Here is a 13,146-nt window from a genome sequence, read left to right as displayed (position 1 = left end):
AATGGGTCAGCTAAACTGGGATGACTGCTTGAATAAACACATACCACCACAGGTCAATACACAAAGCGTGTGATTATTTCCCTTGTTTGTCGAAATCTGGTGCGAAACAGTAATAGACCAACAGCTTTGGACATGTCTTGAATACAAGCTGTGAGGATTGTAGTGGCCGTCTCACACCTTGTCACTAAGTAGGTACTTAAATACACACTGTGCACACAGGCAACACAATCAAAATGATGCTACAACTTTGTGAGGAGAACAGTAAAAGAATGTGAATATATCTTTGTGAAAAAGTGCTTGTGTGGGAAAGGGTGCGCGCTCACTCCAACAAACTTTAAAAGACTCGTCCAATGACCTTATAAGAGACGAATAGATGCCGCGACATGCGACTCAAAGAAACAATTCCCAACGAAATCAAGAGCAGTCAGTGAAAAGAAAATGTCGATAGACCCTCGGCTGAAATGACATTGTGATATTTTCCCTATAAACAAAGCCCCATCGAAACCATTCTGGCGCGGTGTGGGGTAATAAGGTTTCATTGGGTAGATTGACCTACTTACAATCGCCCCTATAAAAACGTTAACGGATCGGTGTGGGATTTTAGTTATTGGGCCGTTAACGTCTTTCCGCTTTCGTGCCGGTGTGGGATTTCCCCAATCACGCCAGAACCAACATGATGAAATCTTTATTATAACATAAAAAACAATATTATGATGTTTTAAAATGTAGTATTAATCGTCTTAAAGCTAAATGTTGCTTTGAATCCTTTTTGTAAGTAATATTAAGATTTTTTTTAAAAATTAATTAGGGTTCTATTGGGGAAATCCCTAACTGGAATAGTGAAGTTTTACCCGTATGGGCCCAATGCAGACTTTTCGTAATCAAATAGTGTGTGTGTGTGTGTGTGTCTGATTTTTTAATGTGCACACTAAAAAAATATATCTATATCTAGTAATATTTAATCACACATAGAATCTTAAGTTAAAGGAGAACATATTTGTTTTTTTTTGTTGTTTTTTTTTTTAGATTTAGATTTTAAAAAAAAGTTTTATACATTTTAACATTTTTTTCGACCAATGAAAAAGAAGCATTTATTTCTTTTAAGCTCGCGATATTCGGCACAAACTGGATTATTCAGTCTTCACTCTAGAGCGTACACACGTGGATCAAATTAGAGCTAGCTAGATCTAGATCTAAATCTGTTAAGTTATTAGTTATACTACAAGTTATAGAGCTATAGTCACTCTAGTCTAGGTCTAGTCAATCTAGACTTTCATTAATATAATAGATCTATTATAAATAATTATAAGAGCTGTACTTCTTGATATCAATGCATATGTTCTTCAACTCATGGCAGCAGCCATGGAAATTCAATGGACCTCATTCACCGAAACGTACGGTCACGTGACAACCATCAACTATTCACTTGTGTGTATAGAATAGTATAGATTAGTAGGCCTACTGGAAAGATGGGGAAGCAATGCGATGCATTTGACTAATAATTATGAACATAAAAAAGAATGGAAAAAAAAAAAAAAGGTTTTCATCGTTTTCCTGTGAACAATCCAAAGCTATGTAAAGAATGGGTTGTCAAACTGAAACGAAAAAACTTCACTGCAAGTGTACACTCTGTAATAGTGTAATATGTTCAGAGCATTTTGAGGAGGACTGTTTTATTTACCAGCCTTTTACAAGTAAGTAGATAGATCTATAATCTATAGAATCTAGATCTAATCTATATTTATATTCTAGATCTAGAAGTATTATACTAATATAATAGTAGTAGTAGTAATACGATGATATTTAAGTCTTTGACAAGTAGGCCTAGAAAAAAATGGCCTAGATCTATATCTACATGATAAGAATCTAGATTGACTAGAATCACTAGATCTATACAAGTCTAGAGAATCTAGATCTAGACAAAATAGTTTAAAATATTAATTAGATCTAGATTATTCTAGATCTACTCAAATCTATACTGTATAATCTGAATCTGTAGACCTATTCTACTATTCTAGACTAGAGTCTAGAACTCTAGATCTATATTTTTTTTATTCTAATTCTATTAAATTTACAATCAGAATTAGATCTAGACCTAGATTTTTAAATCTGATTATTATTCAAAGTTTATAAATTAAATTTAAAGAGCATGTAAATAATAAAACAACTAGATCTAGTCTAGATAGAATATATTTCATATTTCTAGATTAGACTAGTGTCATTAGTGACTAGACTGACCTAGACTAGAAATTAGTAGAAAAGTAGATCTACTAGTAACTAGATGGATCTAGTCAATCTATAGAATAAGATATAGACTATAGAATTCTATTAGTGTTGATTCGACTTTAAATAATACTAAACAGCCTATTATTATTACTATTAATATTTGCTAAATTCTGATCTAGTTACAATCTAGTACGGTAGTAGTATATTAAATATCAACTTAGATTCCTACAAGTAGGAAAAAAATAGTGGATCTAATGTTAATAATTAATCAGTAGGCCTCCCTATTTATATATATTATTAGGTTTATATGGCTTATTTTCAGATGGTATATAGATCTATAGGTCTAGTAACTTTCATGTAGATTATTTTGAAAAAAAAAAAATTGTTTTATAACTAATATACATTATATTATTATATATTCCATTTAGATCGCAGACTTCTAAAGCCTGGTGCTGTGCCGACCAAGTTTTCTTTTTCCAAAAGTACACCAAGCCGAAAAAAGACCAAATATGAATTTAGGTAAATGTTTTGAAATACTTCAGTAATTATGTTTTACATTTTTTTATCTTAATTGTAAATATTTTTATGATGATCATGTTTGACTGTACACTTAAATATATTTTGTTTCCTTTTAGACAACCTCTTTTACCCCAGGACACCACCATTGAGGAGAAGACTAGAGATGTCACTGTGCAAACTAATGAAGACTTTATTACAGATCTTCTAAAGAGGGTAAATACTTTGGAACCAGGCAATGCTAGCCTTCTGGAAGAAGTTGCTCAGTTGAAATTGTGTTATGACTCTTTGAAACTAAAAGGAGATAACTTTTTTTGTTTAAGTAGCTGTTTAGAAGACAAATTATTGTTATGACTTATGAATTTTAGCAACATTTAAATTTAAAATTGGTGTGTATATATTTTATTAATATTTATTAATATAAACTTTTTTATTATGTACTTCTACAGATCAGTGCCCAAAAATATTAAATATTATTTCCTTATTTATATAGTTTTCCTCTTACAATGTTGTTACTTTGGTTTATTATGACTTATCAATTTTTCTCTGGCAACTTGAAATAATTGGTGTGCACATTTTATTAATATAAGCTTGTTTATTTCATGTTTAAAATTTCAAAATTTGTATATATGTATATATTTTTAGTAATAATATCAGCTTCCTTGTGTACAATATACTTTTCACATCATTCAATAAAATAATACACTTATAAAGAAACAAAGACTTTATTTTGCTATGACAATGTATCATATCTATTTAAATAAACTACAAAATGAATCGCAAACATCACAAAGCTAAAAAAATATAGATGGTAATGGTATAGTTCTGTCATAGAAGACAATGTCCGAGGTTAATCTTTTAGGATCGGCTTGTAGAACTGAAAATATAGGAGTGTTCTGAGGTAAGGCAGCCAAAGCAGACATTGAAACACTGGTATCAAAATTTTGTAGACCAGTCTTATCACAGCTAAAACTATCCTTCGTTTTCTGAGGCTTTAGGTGCAGGTTGATGCCATGTCTGAATTTTGTCTGTTGGTGCTGCATACATTTCTTTTTTGCTATAGTCTTCTAGAGCAGACAGAAGACCAAAAAGATGTTTACAACAGGCGGGCTTGCAACCCCCTGCACACTGACACTCTCCTTCAATGACCTGAAAGAATAAATATTTTTTTTAAAAATTAATAAATACATATATTAATGCATTAAATGTTTTAAAATTAATAGGTGTGCATTGACTAATTTTATAAACCCCCCACGCACAGGTTGTAGATTATGCCCACTTCGCATACCTCTTGCACTGCCTCTGAATATATGATTTCTAATTTAAACTAAATCTATAATGTAGATAAAATGTAGTAGACATCTAGATTTATCAGTTTAGAATTATATTGGATCCTACAATGTTCATGACTTAAATTGTGTTAATTAGATTATAAATCTTGTCACTCTATTCTAGGTGATAAGTAAATGCTATATATATATATCTTGAATTCTAGAACTAGCCTTATTCCAGAAATTATCTCTAGAATCACTCTAGACAAGTGTTTCTCAAAATGTGTTCCGCAGAACCTTACGCCTGAATAAGTGTTCCATGAACTACTGGAATAATTAATTAGTAGGCTACCATGTGAATAAATCTTTTAAAAAAAATAAGAAAAGTTTTCCGCTAAATACTCATAGTGTGCGAAGTGTTCCGTTTTGAAGGAAAAGGTTTGGGAAACACTGCTCTAGACAGTCTAGACTAGGACTATAAGTATAGATCTATATATAGCTAGATCTAGTAAAGAAGGTCTTAACTACAATAAAGAATTACATAGCATAGGCCTCTAATTCTATATCTCAAAGTAATCTAGATCCAGGTAGATCTAGAGACTATATTACTAGCTATATTTATAATATATGTTATTATTTATAATGTAGATCTATTACATAATTAATAAATTAGTAGATCTATAATCATACATTTTCAACATTTCTAAATTTTCAAAGATCAATTCACAGGACCAGATCTAGGTCTAGATTAAAATTATAATATTATAGGTTTAGAGACTATTAGAGATCTAGTTGTTTTTTTTTTTTTTTTTACTAGTTTATATCTAGAATCTAAATCTAGATGTTCTAAGTTTGATCTATCAACTTAAGTTAATCTTGTGAGTCTAAGTCAGTCTAGAAGTAGAGTACGAGAGTCTACAGCAAGATCTAGATGTATATTTATCTTAGATCTAGAAGCTAGTCTATCTAAAAAAAAATCTAGATTAGATAGAGCTAAGTAGATCTAGATAGTTACTAAATTCTAGAATTTCTATCTAGACTAGTCTAGAGTCTAGATCTAAAAGTCTAGTAGATCTAGTCATAATATTAATACTAATAGTGCCTGGTAATCTATTCTAGATCTAGACCTAGTAGGAAGTAGGCCTAACTAATCAGTAAAATCAGTTAAATAAGTCAATAAGTACTAGACTCTAGATCTAGATCTAGTCTTTAACTTTAAGTAAGTAGATTGATAATCTAGACAGATCATAGATCTATAGCTATACTGTATAGTGTATAAATCTAGTTAATCTAGTTATAGATCTAGATCTAGTAAATCTAGTAATAGTAAGATAAAGAAATAAAGATAGATCTAGTCATAGATTCTATGGTAATTTAAAAAGAGCTTACCTTTCCATTGTAGCTAATCACTCCAGTAACATTGTAATTAAATTACGTGTCTGTAATCATTTTCACATGCATAGATGTATGCATGATATGCTAATGCTGCATTTATAACATCGCAATATTCTAACAAGTTAACAAAAGTAAAATTTACAAGCAAGAGTGGTTTTCCAACAATACCAATAGATTCCATGTTGGTGTCTAGATTAAACTGATGGTTGTCACGTGACTTGAGGGGTGTTTGTTTACGATTGGTGAATGAGGTCCATTGGAATGGTCGTAACTTATAAAGTCTTAAGCCTATCACAAGTACAGATCATCATCAGATGACGAATCTCTAAGTACTCTAACACTACTAACAGATCTAATCTAGATAGTAGATTAGGTCTAGACTTAGAATAGATTTATAGATAGATCTATATCTAGATAATCTAGAATGCTAAGAATCTAGATCTAGAGATTCTATAGATCTCTCTAGACTAGTTTTATTATAATATCTAGATTCTAGATCTAATTACTAATAGTAGTAATAGGCTACTAGATCTAGTACGATATAATATTATTAATATATAGTATATAGTGGTCTATATTATATCTAATCTAGACTTGAGACCTATTAAATCTAGATCTAGACGACTTAACATTCATGCGTTATGACTAGATTTACTGATTTACTATTTAGAATAGATTCTAGATCTAGATTCTAGAATCTGCCATGAAATGGCTAATGCATCTGCAGCATAGAATTAGATTTAGTTAAGGACTTACTAGATCTTAAATCTAAATCTACTACCTTTTAACTTTTAGGGCAGAATATTAGATCTAGTCTATATGCCTATCTAGTCACGTAACTGTAAACTAATACTTAGACTTAGGACACTTTGGTATATTAATATAATAATTATTATACTTATAGTACTCATACTCATATATAGATTTTAGTTCTATTCTAATTCAAATATTTTGAGGTTAGAAAAAATTGACCTTGACTTATAAGATATACTAAGACTTAGTAAACTTAGATCTAGATCTAGATCTAATAAAAGTTATTAGAAAATTTAGTACATATAGAATAATATTTAATTAATATATTGTTAATACAGACTAATCTTTAATTTTTTCATACTATAGGCGATAGGTCATTTAGATTAAATAATTCTAGATCTAGTAACTAGTTATAGTCATAGACCTATAGTATAGACTTATAATCTTATAATATAGATATTTACTTTGTAGAGACTAATGTACAATATTAGGCCTACACTCCAGATCTTGAAAATCTAGTCTAGAGTTTAGAATGTTTAAATTTATACAAATAGAATCTAAATAAAATCAAACGTTTATATTGGTTTTAAAATCAGATATTGAGATATGTCTAGAAAAATATGTATATATATATAGTATATCTATATTAGGGGCCTATATATAATAGACTAACGCCACTAACGGCTAACCCTATAGCTGCTATAGACTATAGCCCTATATTGACATTGTTTTTGTTTTTTTTTAAAAATGTTCCTTCAGAGTTGAAGATATCTACTTGGTAGTCACCAGGTAGTCTAAACCTCAAAGGAGCTTAGGGAAGTGATGGCAGTTGCAGGGTATGAACCAGACGACCATGCAGAGACCAACGAGGCGACCAAACAGTCCATCGTGCATACCACATAACCAGGTCCAGGTAGCGTTACATCTTTATTCACCAATACTCAATATATGTTAGATTTTATTTTTTGTAAATTTTAAAGACTCTAGGCTCTATGTAATAGAATTAAATAGATCTATACAGATCTAGAAATTCTAGATCTATAAACTAGACATAGATCTAGATTATATTTAGATCTAGCTAGAATATCTAGAGGTCTTAATACTAATTATTATATTACACATTTTTCTACAATTTAATCTAGGATTCATTCTATAGGCATAGGCTTAGCTAAGGCTTAGGCTTTTTAAAATTTCATTGTGTGGATACTGTTAAAGAAAAAATACAGAGTCTCATCATTAGGCTATAGCAACAGTTTTTCTTATACACCATACCATAAACATTTCAGGATTTGTCTTTATTGTAATTTTTTTTTTTTTTTTTAGAATGCCAGTTTTCTTTAAGGGCAGCTGACAATAAGAATTGTTATTGAAGATTACGACATCCTATTATTAAAGCAGAATAATTAACTAAGCAGTTGATATTATGAACTGAATTATCTGTAATAGATTCTGTCTATAATTACCTTTGCTAGATGCTATCGCTTCGAATTATTCTGAGCGAATGATTTTTAAAAAAAGCACATTGAAAGGGAGGTCATGAAGTTAGTTCCGGCGACCTCCATTCTCATTGGTTTAAAAAAAAACGAGATTTTATAAATATTTTTTTTTTAAATAACCAAAAATAAAAAAATAATAATAAATTATTATGGTGGAAATACAAAAATAAGTGTTTTACAGCGAAAATCGGCAAAATATAAATAATATTTAAAAAAAAATGTACACATTGTTTGGCGACATCACAAATTCAAAAATTGCATCGAGGCTATTTTTTTTCAAATTTAAGACAAAAGAAGCATTTTATTTACTTTTTTTTTTCTTTATGGTGTGCAACAATCATTTTTAAATACTAAGTATGTATTTTATACATGAGTTATATTTCTAAAATATGTTTCTTACCTTTTGAAATGGGATCACATAAATCCAAAAGTAAATGTTGTCTGTCTTTTTGGCAATACTTCATGATATTCACAAACGCACAAATTCAATATAAAAACGAATTTCACAAAAATTTTGCTAATGAAGCTTCCAGAAACATAGATCTATCCATCAGTAAAAGCAAATATACCACAGATGGTCTATATTCAGAGATAATGAATATTGAACTCGAAAAATGCATTTTCAATAGAGAATCTGTTTTCCGCCATAATTAACTTCAAGGACGGGAACACGGGTATCTATCTTAAGCCAGGCGCGCGCGGTGAAAAAAAAACAAAACACGCGTTTTGACTTAGTCAACCTGAAGGTGCACCTCTGAATTGAGATCTTAGTCTGTAAAAGCTAAAAACCTATAATTTTAAAATTAATATCGACTACTACGGCAATTATTTTACTTTAATATTGGTGCATTGCATGCGTCATAAAATCGGCCCGGCAATGCGATGTTTCAGCGCGAGGGGGGGGGGGCACATTTTGAACTTAGATTTTAGATCTAAATTAATCTATCTCTAGATCTATAATAGTTTCTACAGATCTAGATCTATAAAGACTAGATCTTAACCATATTTTAAAATCAATCTAGCGAAATGCTTTTAGATTAGTTAGACATAGATCGATCTCTAGGTCTAGGACTAGATCTAGGTCACTGGACTTAGATTCTGAGATTAGATTAGTCTAGATCTAGTCATTAGAGTTAATAAGCGTGAAATTATTTAAATATTTACTGATCTAGATCTAAATTCTCTTATCAGGATAGATTAGATCTAGAACTAGATGATTTAGATCTATATTTATTATATATAGTCATTTCTAGTAGATAGTCAAGTAGCGATGTACACACGTGGATCAAGAATCAAGACCGTAGTGATCTAGTCTAAGTCTAAATGTAGACTCTAGGTCTTAGATCTATATAATTTATATAGCCTTATATCTACGTCTAAATATAATTCATAGTAAGACTTAGGACTAGATTTTAAAATGGAAAAAAATATGAGATCTAAATCTACTATCTAGTCATTTCTAGATCTAGTAACTAGTATTACTAGTAGATAGTCAATTAGCGATGTACACGTGTGGATCTAGGAATCTAAATGTAGATTAGATCTAAGATTTTATATATCTAAATCTAATTCATAGGATCTTATAAACTCAGTAGGGTTAAATTAGATCTGATCTCTAGATCTACATCTTAAATTACTTAAAGTTAAAGTGGAAAAAATCTAGATAGATCTAGTGACCTAGTCAATTATAAACAAGAGTAGAAGAGATTCAATAGACATAGTGACATAGTTAAAAATAACAACAAACACATATTAACCAAATTATAAAAGTTGTTTTTATTTTTTTCTCAGCAACAGTTACTACAGATACAAAGATTGAGATTATTTGAGATAGTAAACAGAATAGTCAATAGATATAGATCATGCACCATGCAAGTTAAGCTTTATTAGGTCTAACTCTAAGTAGAGTACTCTAGACCTAGATCTAAAAAGTGATCAAGAACTAGAATAGATCTAAATCTTGTTAATATTTCATTTAATATTAGATCTTTTCTAGTCTAAAATTATACATATCTATAACCTTTATCTAAAATTGATATAAATAGTATCATGTTAAAACATGAAGATAAGAGAAAAAAAAAAGACTTTTTATTGGTAGCGTGGGCCGAAGAGGGGGCTTATTTATTAATTATAAATACTTTTTAAGGTTGTTGTTTTTTTTTTCAAATGTTATATAAATATACTTTACTTTGTGACATAGTTTTAAGCAAATAATATTGTGAATTTGTGAAATTCATGGATTATTGGACATATCTTCTGTGAATTATGGATTTTTCATTATTAGGGGTAAGTGTGTTTGACCTCATTTTTTTATGTTAAATACTTGTCTGATGATAATGAATTTACTTTTTTTGGATTCCTCTCTTCTTGGGCATTAAAATTGATACATAATATGTCTAAACTGATTATGTTTTTGTTATTTAGGATAATGATAAAGTATAATTTGCAACCTAATTTTTTTTACGGAGGGGGTGGGGTCTGGGGTGGCTCAATTAATTTGCATAAATGACTTAAAAAACTTGTTTTTATATTTTTTTCAAATGTTCTATAAATATACTTTACTTTGGGATATATTTTTCTATAAATAATATTGTGAATTTGTGAAATTCATGGATTATGGGACATATCTTCTGTGAGTGAGGAATTTTTCATTATTAGGGGTAAGTGTGTTTGACCTCATTTTTTCAAGTTAAATAATTGTCTGTTGCTTCTGATTTTATTTTTTTTGAATTCCTCTATTCTTGGGCAATAAATTTGATATATAATATGTCAATAAAAGTAATTTTGAAATTGGTCAAAAAAATGGTCCTTAAAGTAGAATGTTGAGAGCTCAATCTGTTTTCCGCCCTATGTATGCACTACAGATGCTGTTCAATATCTTTTCATGAGGAAGCCTGCTCAAAAAGGTACGAAGAATAAATTTTTCTTTAAGATTACTGATCAGTGACACCCTATCCCCACAAACCAAATGAAAATTTTAATGAGAACAAATCGAATAAATAAAGAAAATGTAAAATAAATTTTAATCTTGTGAAACAATGTTCGAGAGCAATATCTTCAGCTTTTTGTAATTTCACTGAGATTTAAGTTCATTATTAATTTGCATAAAAAATTATAATGAACATTTATACAATGAAAATAGGGCCTACATAGAATTGTTTTTGACCTAATGTCATTATATAGCAACAATCCTTCTTGTATACCTTACCTTAAACATTTTGTGTTTTGCCTCTATTGTAATATTATTTTTTTTTGCATTCTTTAAACATTTTTTATGTTTTTATTTTATTTTTTTTTAATTTTTTTTAACAGATCGCCACATTTTCTTTAGGGGAAGTTGACATTAATCTTTTAGGTTAATAATAACCTATGCATGCAGTACAGATGCTGTTCATCTTTTCATAAGCAAGCCTGCTCAAGAAGGTAAGAATTAAATTTTGCTTTTAGATTACTGATCAGCAATCTGAAAGCAAATTGTTAATGGGATGGAATTTATTAAATGTAAATAAAAAATGCTATCCTAATTTTGAAATATGCTGGTTTGTGGTTTTTTTTTTTGTTATGTTTTTTTTAAGTTTCACTGTGATAATTATTTATTTTAATTCTAGAATAACTTTTCAGCCAACTTATTTTTAAAATTACCATAGAACTCTAATTACAACAGAATATAGTTGTATTAGTAAGAGCCTGTGATAAAGTTAATATAAATAAATTGGACAAAATATAATATTGAATGAATTGAAGCCTAGCTCGATCTAGTCTGCCATTGCACTTTTAGCATAGTCAAATACCAGTGCCACATTTGCTGACACCAATTCATAACATTTAATTTAAGGAGAAGATTGAACTCCAAATTTTGAAATACCATTAATTTTTGTGTTGCTTAATAGGCTTTAGAAGCAACCTAATTTTTGAGCACCGTTTATCATCAAGGGCTGGAAATATAACCGTTAAATAGTATGTCCACATAGATAAATGTAAGGTCTTCTGATGTTTAATTGTTAGATTCTTTTTATTATTAATACAGCTTGAAGGTAGTTTTATTACATGACTATAATATTTATTTGTTTGTTTGTTTGTTCCAGCTGCTGCATGGAAGTCAAAATATGAATTATTGCCACCAGTCTTGAAGTCAGCTTGTAAAGAATGCTAACAATTGAATGAAAATGCTGTCTTGATATCTTGTTTGTGCTGTTATATTTGTCTTTTGTGTTGGTTAATTATTCCATGAATAAAAAATAAAAAAAAGTTAATTGTGTAAGTTTGATTTAAGAATAAATGATCAGAGCATGCAAGTCTTATATAGTACGTTACCAAAAATTGTATTGTTTGATAGTGTTCAAACCCAAAAATGTAATTTAACTTGTCCATTACTTTATAAATATGTTGACATTATAGCTAGATGTATATAGAAATCATGCACTGATTCAATTATTATAATTTCCAAACAATTATGTCAAATAATTCTATTGCTAGATCTAAATCATCAGTGTGAAAGTAGACCTATGTAAAAGGTTAAAAATCTCATACTAAACCATTGAGCTGCATTTGAACAAAAAGGGCATTATAAACAAAAAATCACTAATGAATTTGTTTTAAACTACAGTATTGAAAAACATTAAAGATTATTCCTAATTAAGCCATAATAAAATTTAATGACTGAACCATCGGAGACAGTATTTGCATGATAATACCTAATTGAGCCCTAATAAATATTTCAGTTACTAAACCATTAGGGCCAGCATTGGACCGATAATGGCACAATAAGGGTTATCCCTAATTGAACCCTAATTAATATTTCAATTACTAAACCATTAGGGCCAGCATTGGATCGATAAGGCACAATAAGGGATATCCCTAATTGAAACCTAATAAATATTTCAGTTACTAAACCATTAGGGCCAGCATCGGACCGATATTGGCACAATAAGGGTTATCCCTAATTGAACCCTAATTAATATTTCAATTACTGAACCATTAGGGCCAGCATTGGACCGATAATGGCACAATAAGGGTTATCCCTAATTGAACCCTAATAAATATTTCAGTTACTAAACCATTCAGGCCAGCATCGGACCGATATTAGCACAATAAGGGTTATCCCTAATTAAACCCCAATGAAAATCTCAGTTACTAAACCATTGGGGCTAGTATGGGCTTGATTAGGGCGCGATTCTGGAAATCCCCAATGAATCCGGAAGTGGGTTTACCCATTCTGGGCCGATATTGGCACGATTAGGGTAGCCCATTAGGGTAGCCCGTATTGGTCCTTTATGGGAACCTAATGAAGCCAATGTGCAAACGGTATGCGCGCCCATTAGGGCGCGATTTGGGCTATTTAGGGCTGCAATTAGGGCAAAGGGGGATAACCCTAATTAAAACTGATACTGGGCCGTAATGGGCATGTTTATAGGGTTATTTCTCTACATTTGATTTCCTTTCTCATTTGTACATATGCATAGGCTCTTATAACAGATCGTTGTTCCACT

General features: G+C 30.1%; 1 protein-coding gene and 2 long non-coding RNA genes across 6 annotated transcripts; 2 read left to right on the top strand and 1 right to left on the bottom strand.

Moving 5' to 3' along the window:
- Positions 1-471: 471 nt before the first annotated feature.
- On the top strand, positions 472-11,910 carry LOC129928269 (uncharacterized). 4 transcript variants are annotated; one of them, XR_008779858.1, is made up of 6 exons: positions 5,611-5,737; positions 6,921-7,074; positions 7,485-9,049; positions 9,858-10,563; positions 10,970-11,080; positions 11,743-11,910. It is a non-coding gene; the product is annotated as an uncharacterized LOC129928269 (long non-coding RNA). The 4 variants fall into 4 exon arrangements; XR_008779857.1 differs by having other exon boundaries at positions 9,449-10,563; XR_008779856.1 differs by lacking the exon at positions 5,611-5,737 and adding an exon at positions 472-1,201 and having other exon boundaries at positions 7,485-10,563.
- On the top strand, positions 1,468-3,230 carry LOC129928265 (uncharacterized). The gene is made up of 3 exons (XM_056041858.1): positions 1,468-1,694; positions 2,655-2,745; positions 2,862-3,230. The coding sequence occupies exons 1-3, from the start codon at positions 1,583-1,585 to the stop codon at positions 3,094-3,096; spliced, it is 438 nt and encodes a 145-aa protein (XP_055897833.1). The 5' UTR covers positions 1,468-1,582; the 3' UTR covers positions 3,097-3,230.
- Positions 3,449-5,549, bottom strand: LOC129928275 (uncharacterized). The gene is made up of 2 exons (XR_008779860.1): positions 5,403-5,549; positions 3,449-3,891 (listed from the first exon to the last, which is right to left on the bottom strand). It is a non-coding gene; the product is annotated as an uncharacterized LOC129928275 (long non-coding RNA).
- Positions 11,911-13,146: the final 1,236 nt, after the last annotated feature.

The sequence above is a fragment of the Biomphalaria glabrata genome, chromosome 1 (assembly GCF_947242115.1).
Source record: "Biomphalaria glabrata chromosome 1, xgBioGlab47.1, whole genome shotgun sequence".
NCBI classification, from domain to species: domain Eukaryota; kingdom Metazoa; phylum Mollusca; class Gastropoda; family Planorbidae; genus Biomphalaria; species Biomphalaria glabrata.
This window is presented reverse-complemented; position numbering and strand designations above follow the sequence as displayed.

Excerpts from the sequence above, each read along its gene's own strand:
- LOC129928265 (XM_056041858.1), top strand. The coding sequence starts at position 1,583 with ATGGGTTGTCAAACTGAAACGAAAAAACTTCACTGCAAGTGTACACTC. Across the intron at positions 1,695-2,654 it reads TATTTACCAGCCTTTTACAA|ATCGCAGACTTCTAAAGCCT; the intron begins GTAAGTAGATAG and ends TATTCCATTTAG. Across the intron at positions 2,746-2,861 it reads AAGACCAAATATGAATTTAG|ACAACCTCTTTTACCCCAGG; the intron begins GTAAATGTTTTG and ends GTTTCCTTTTAG.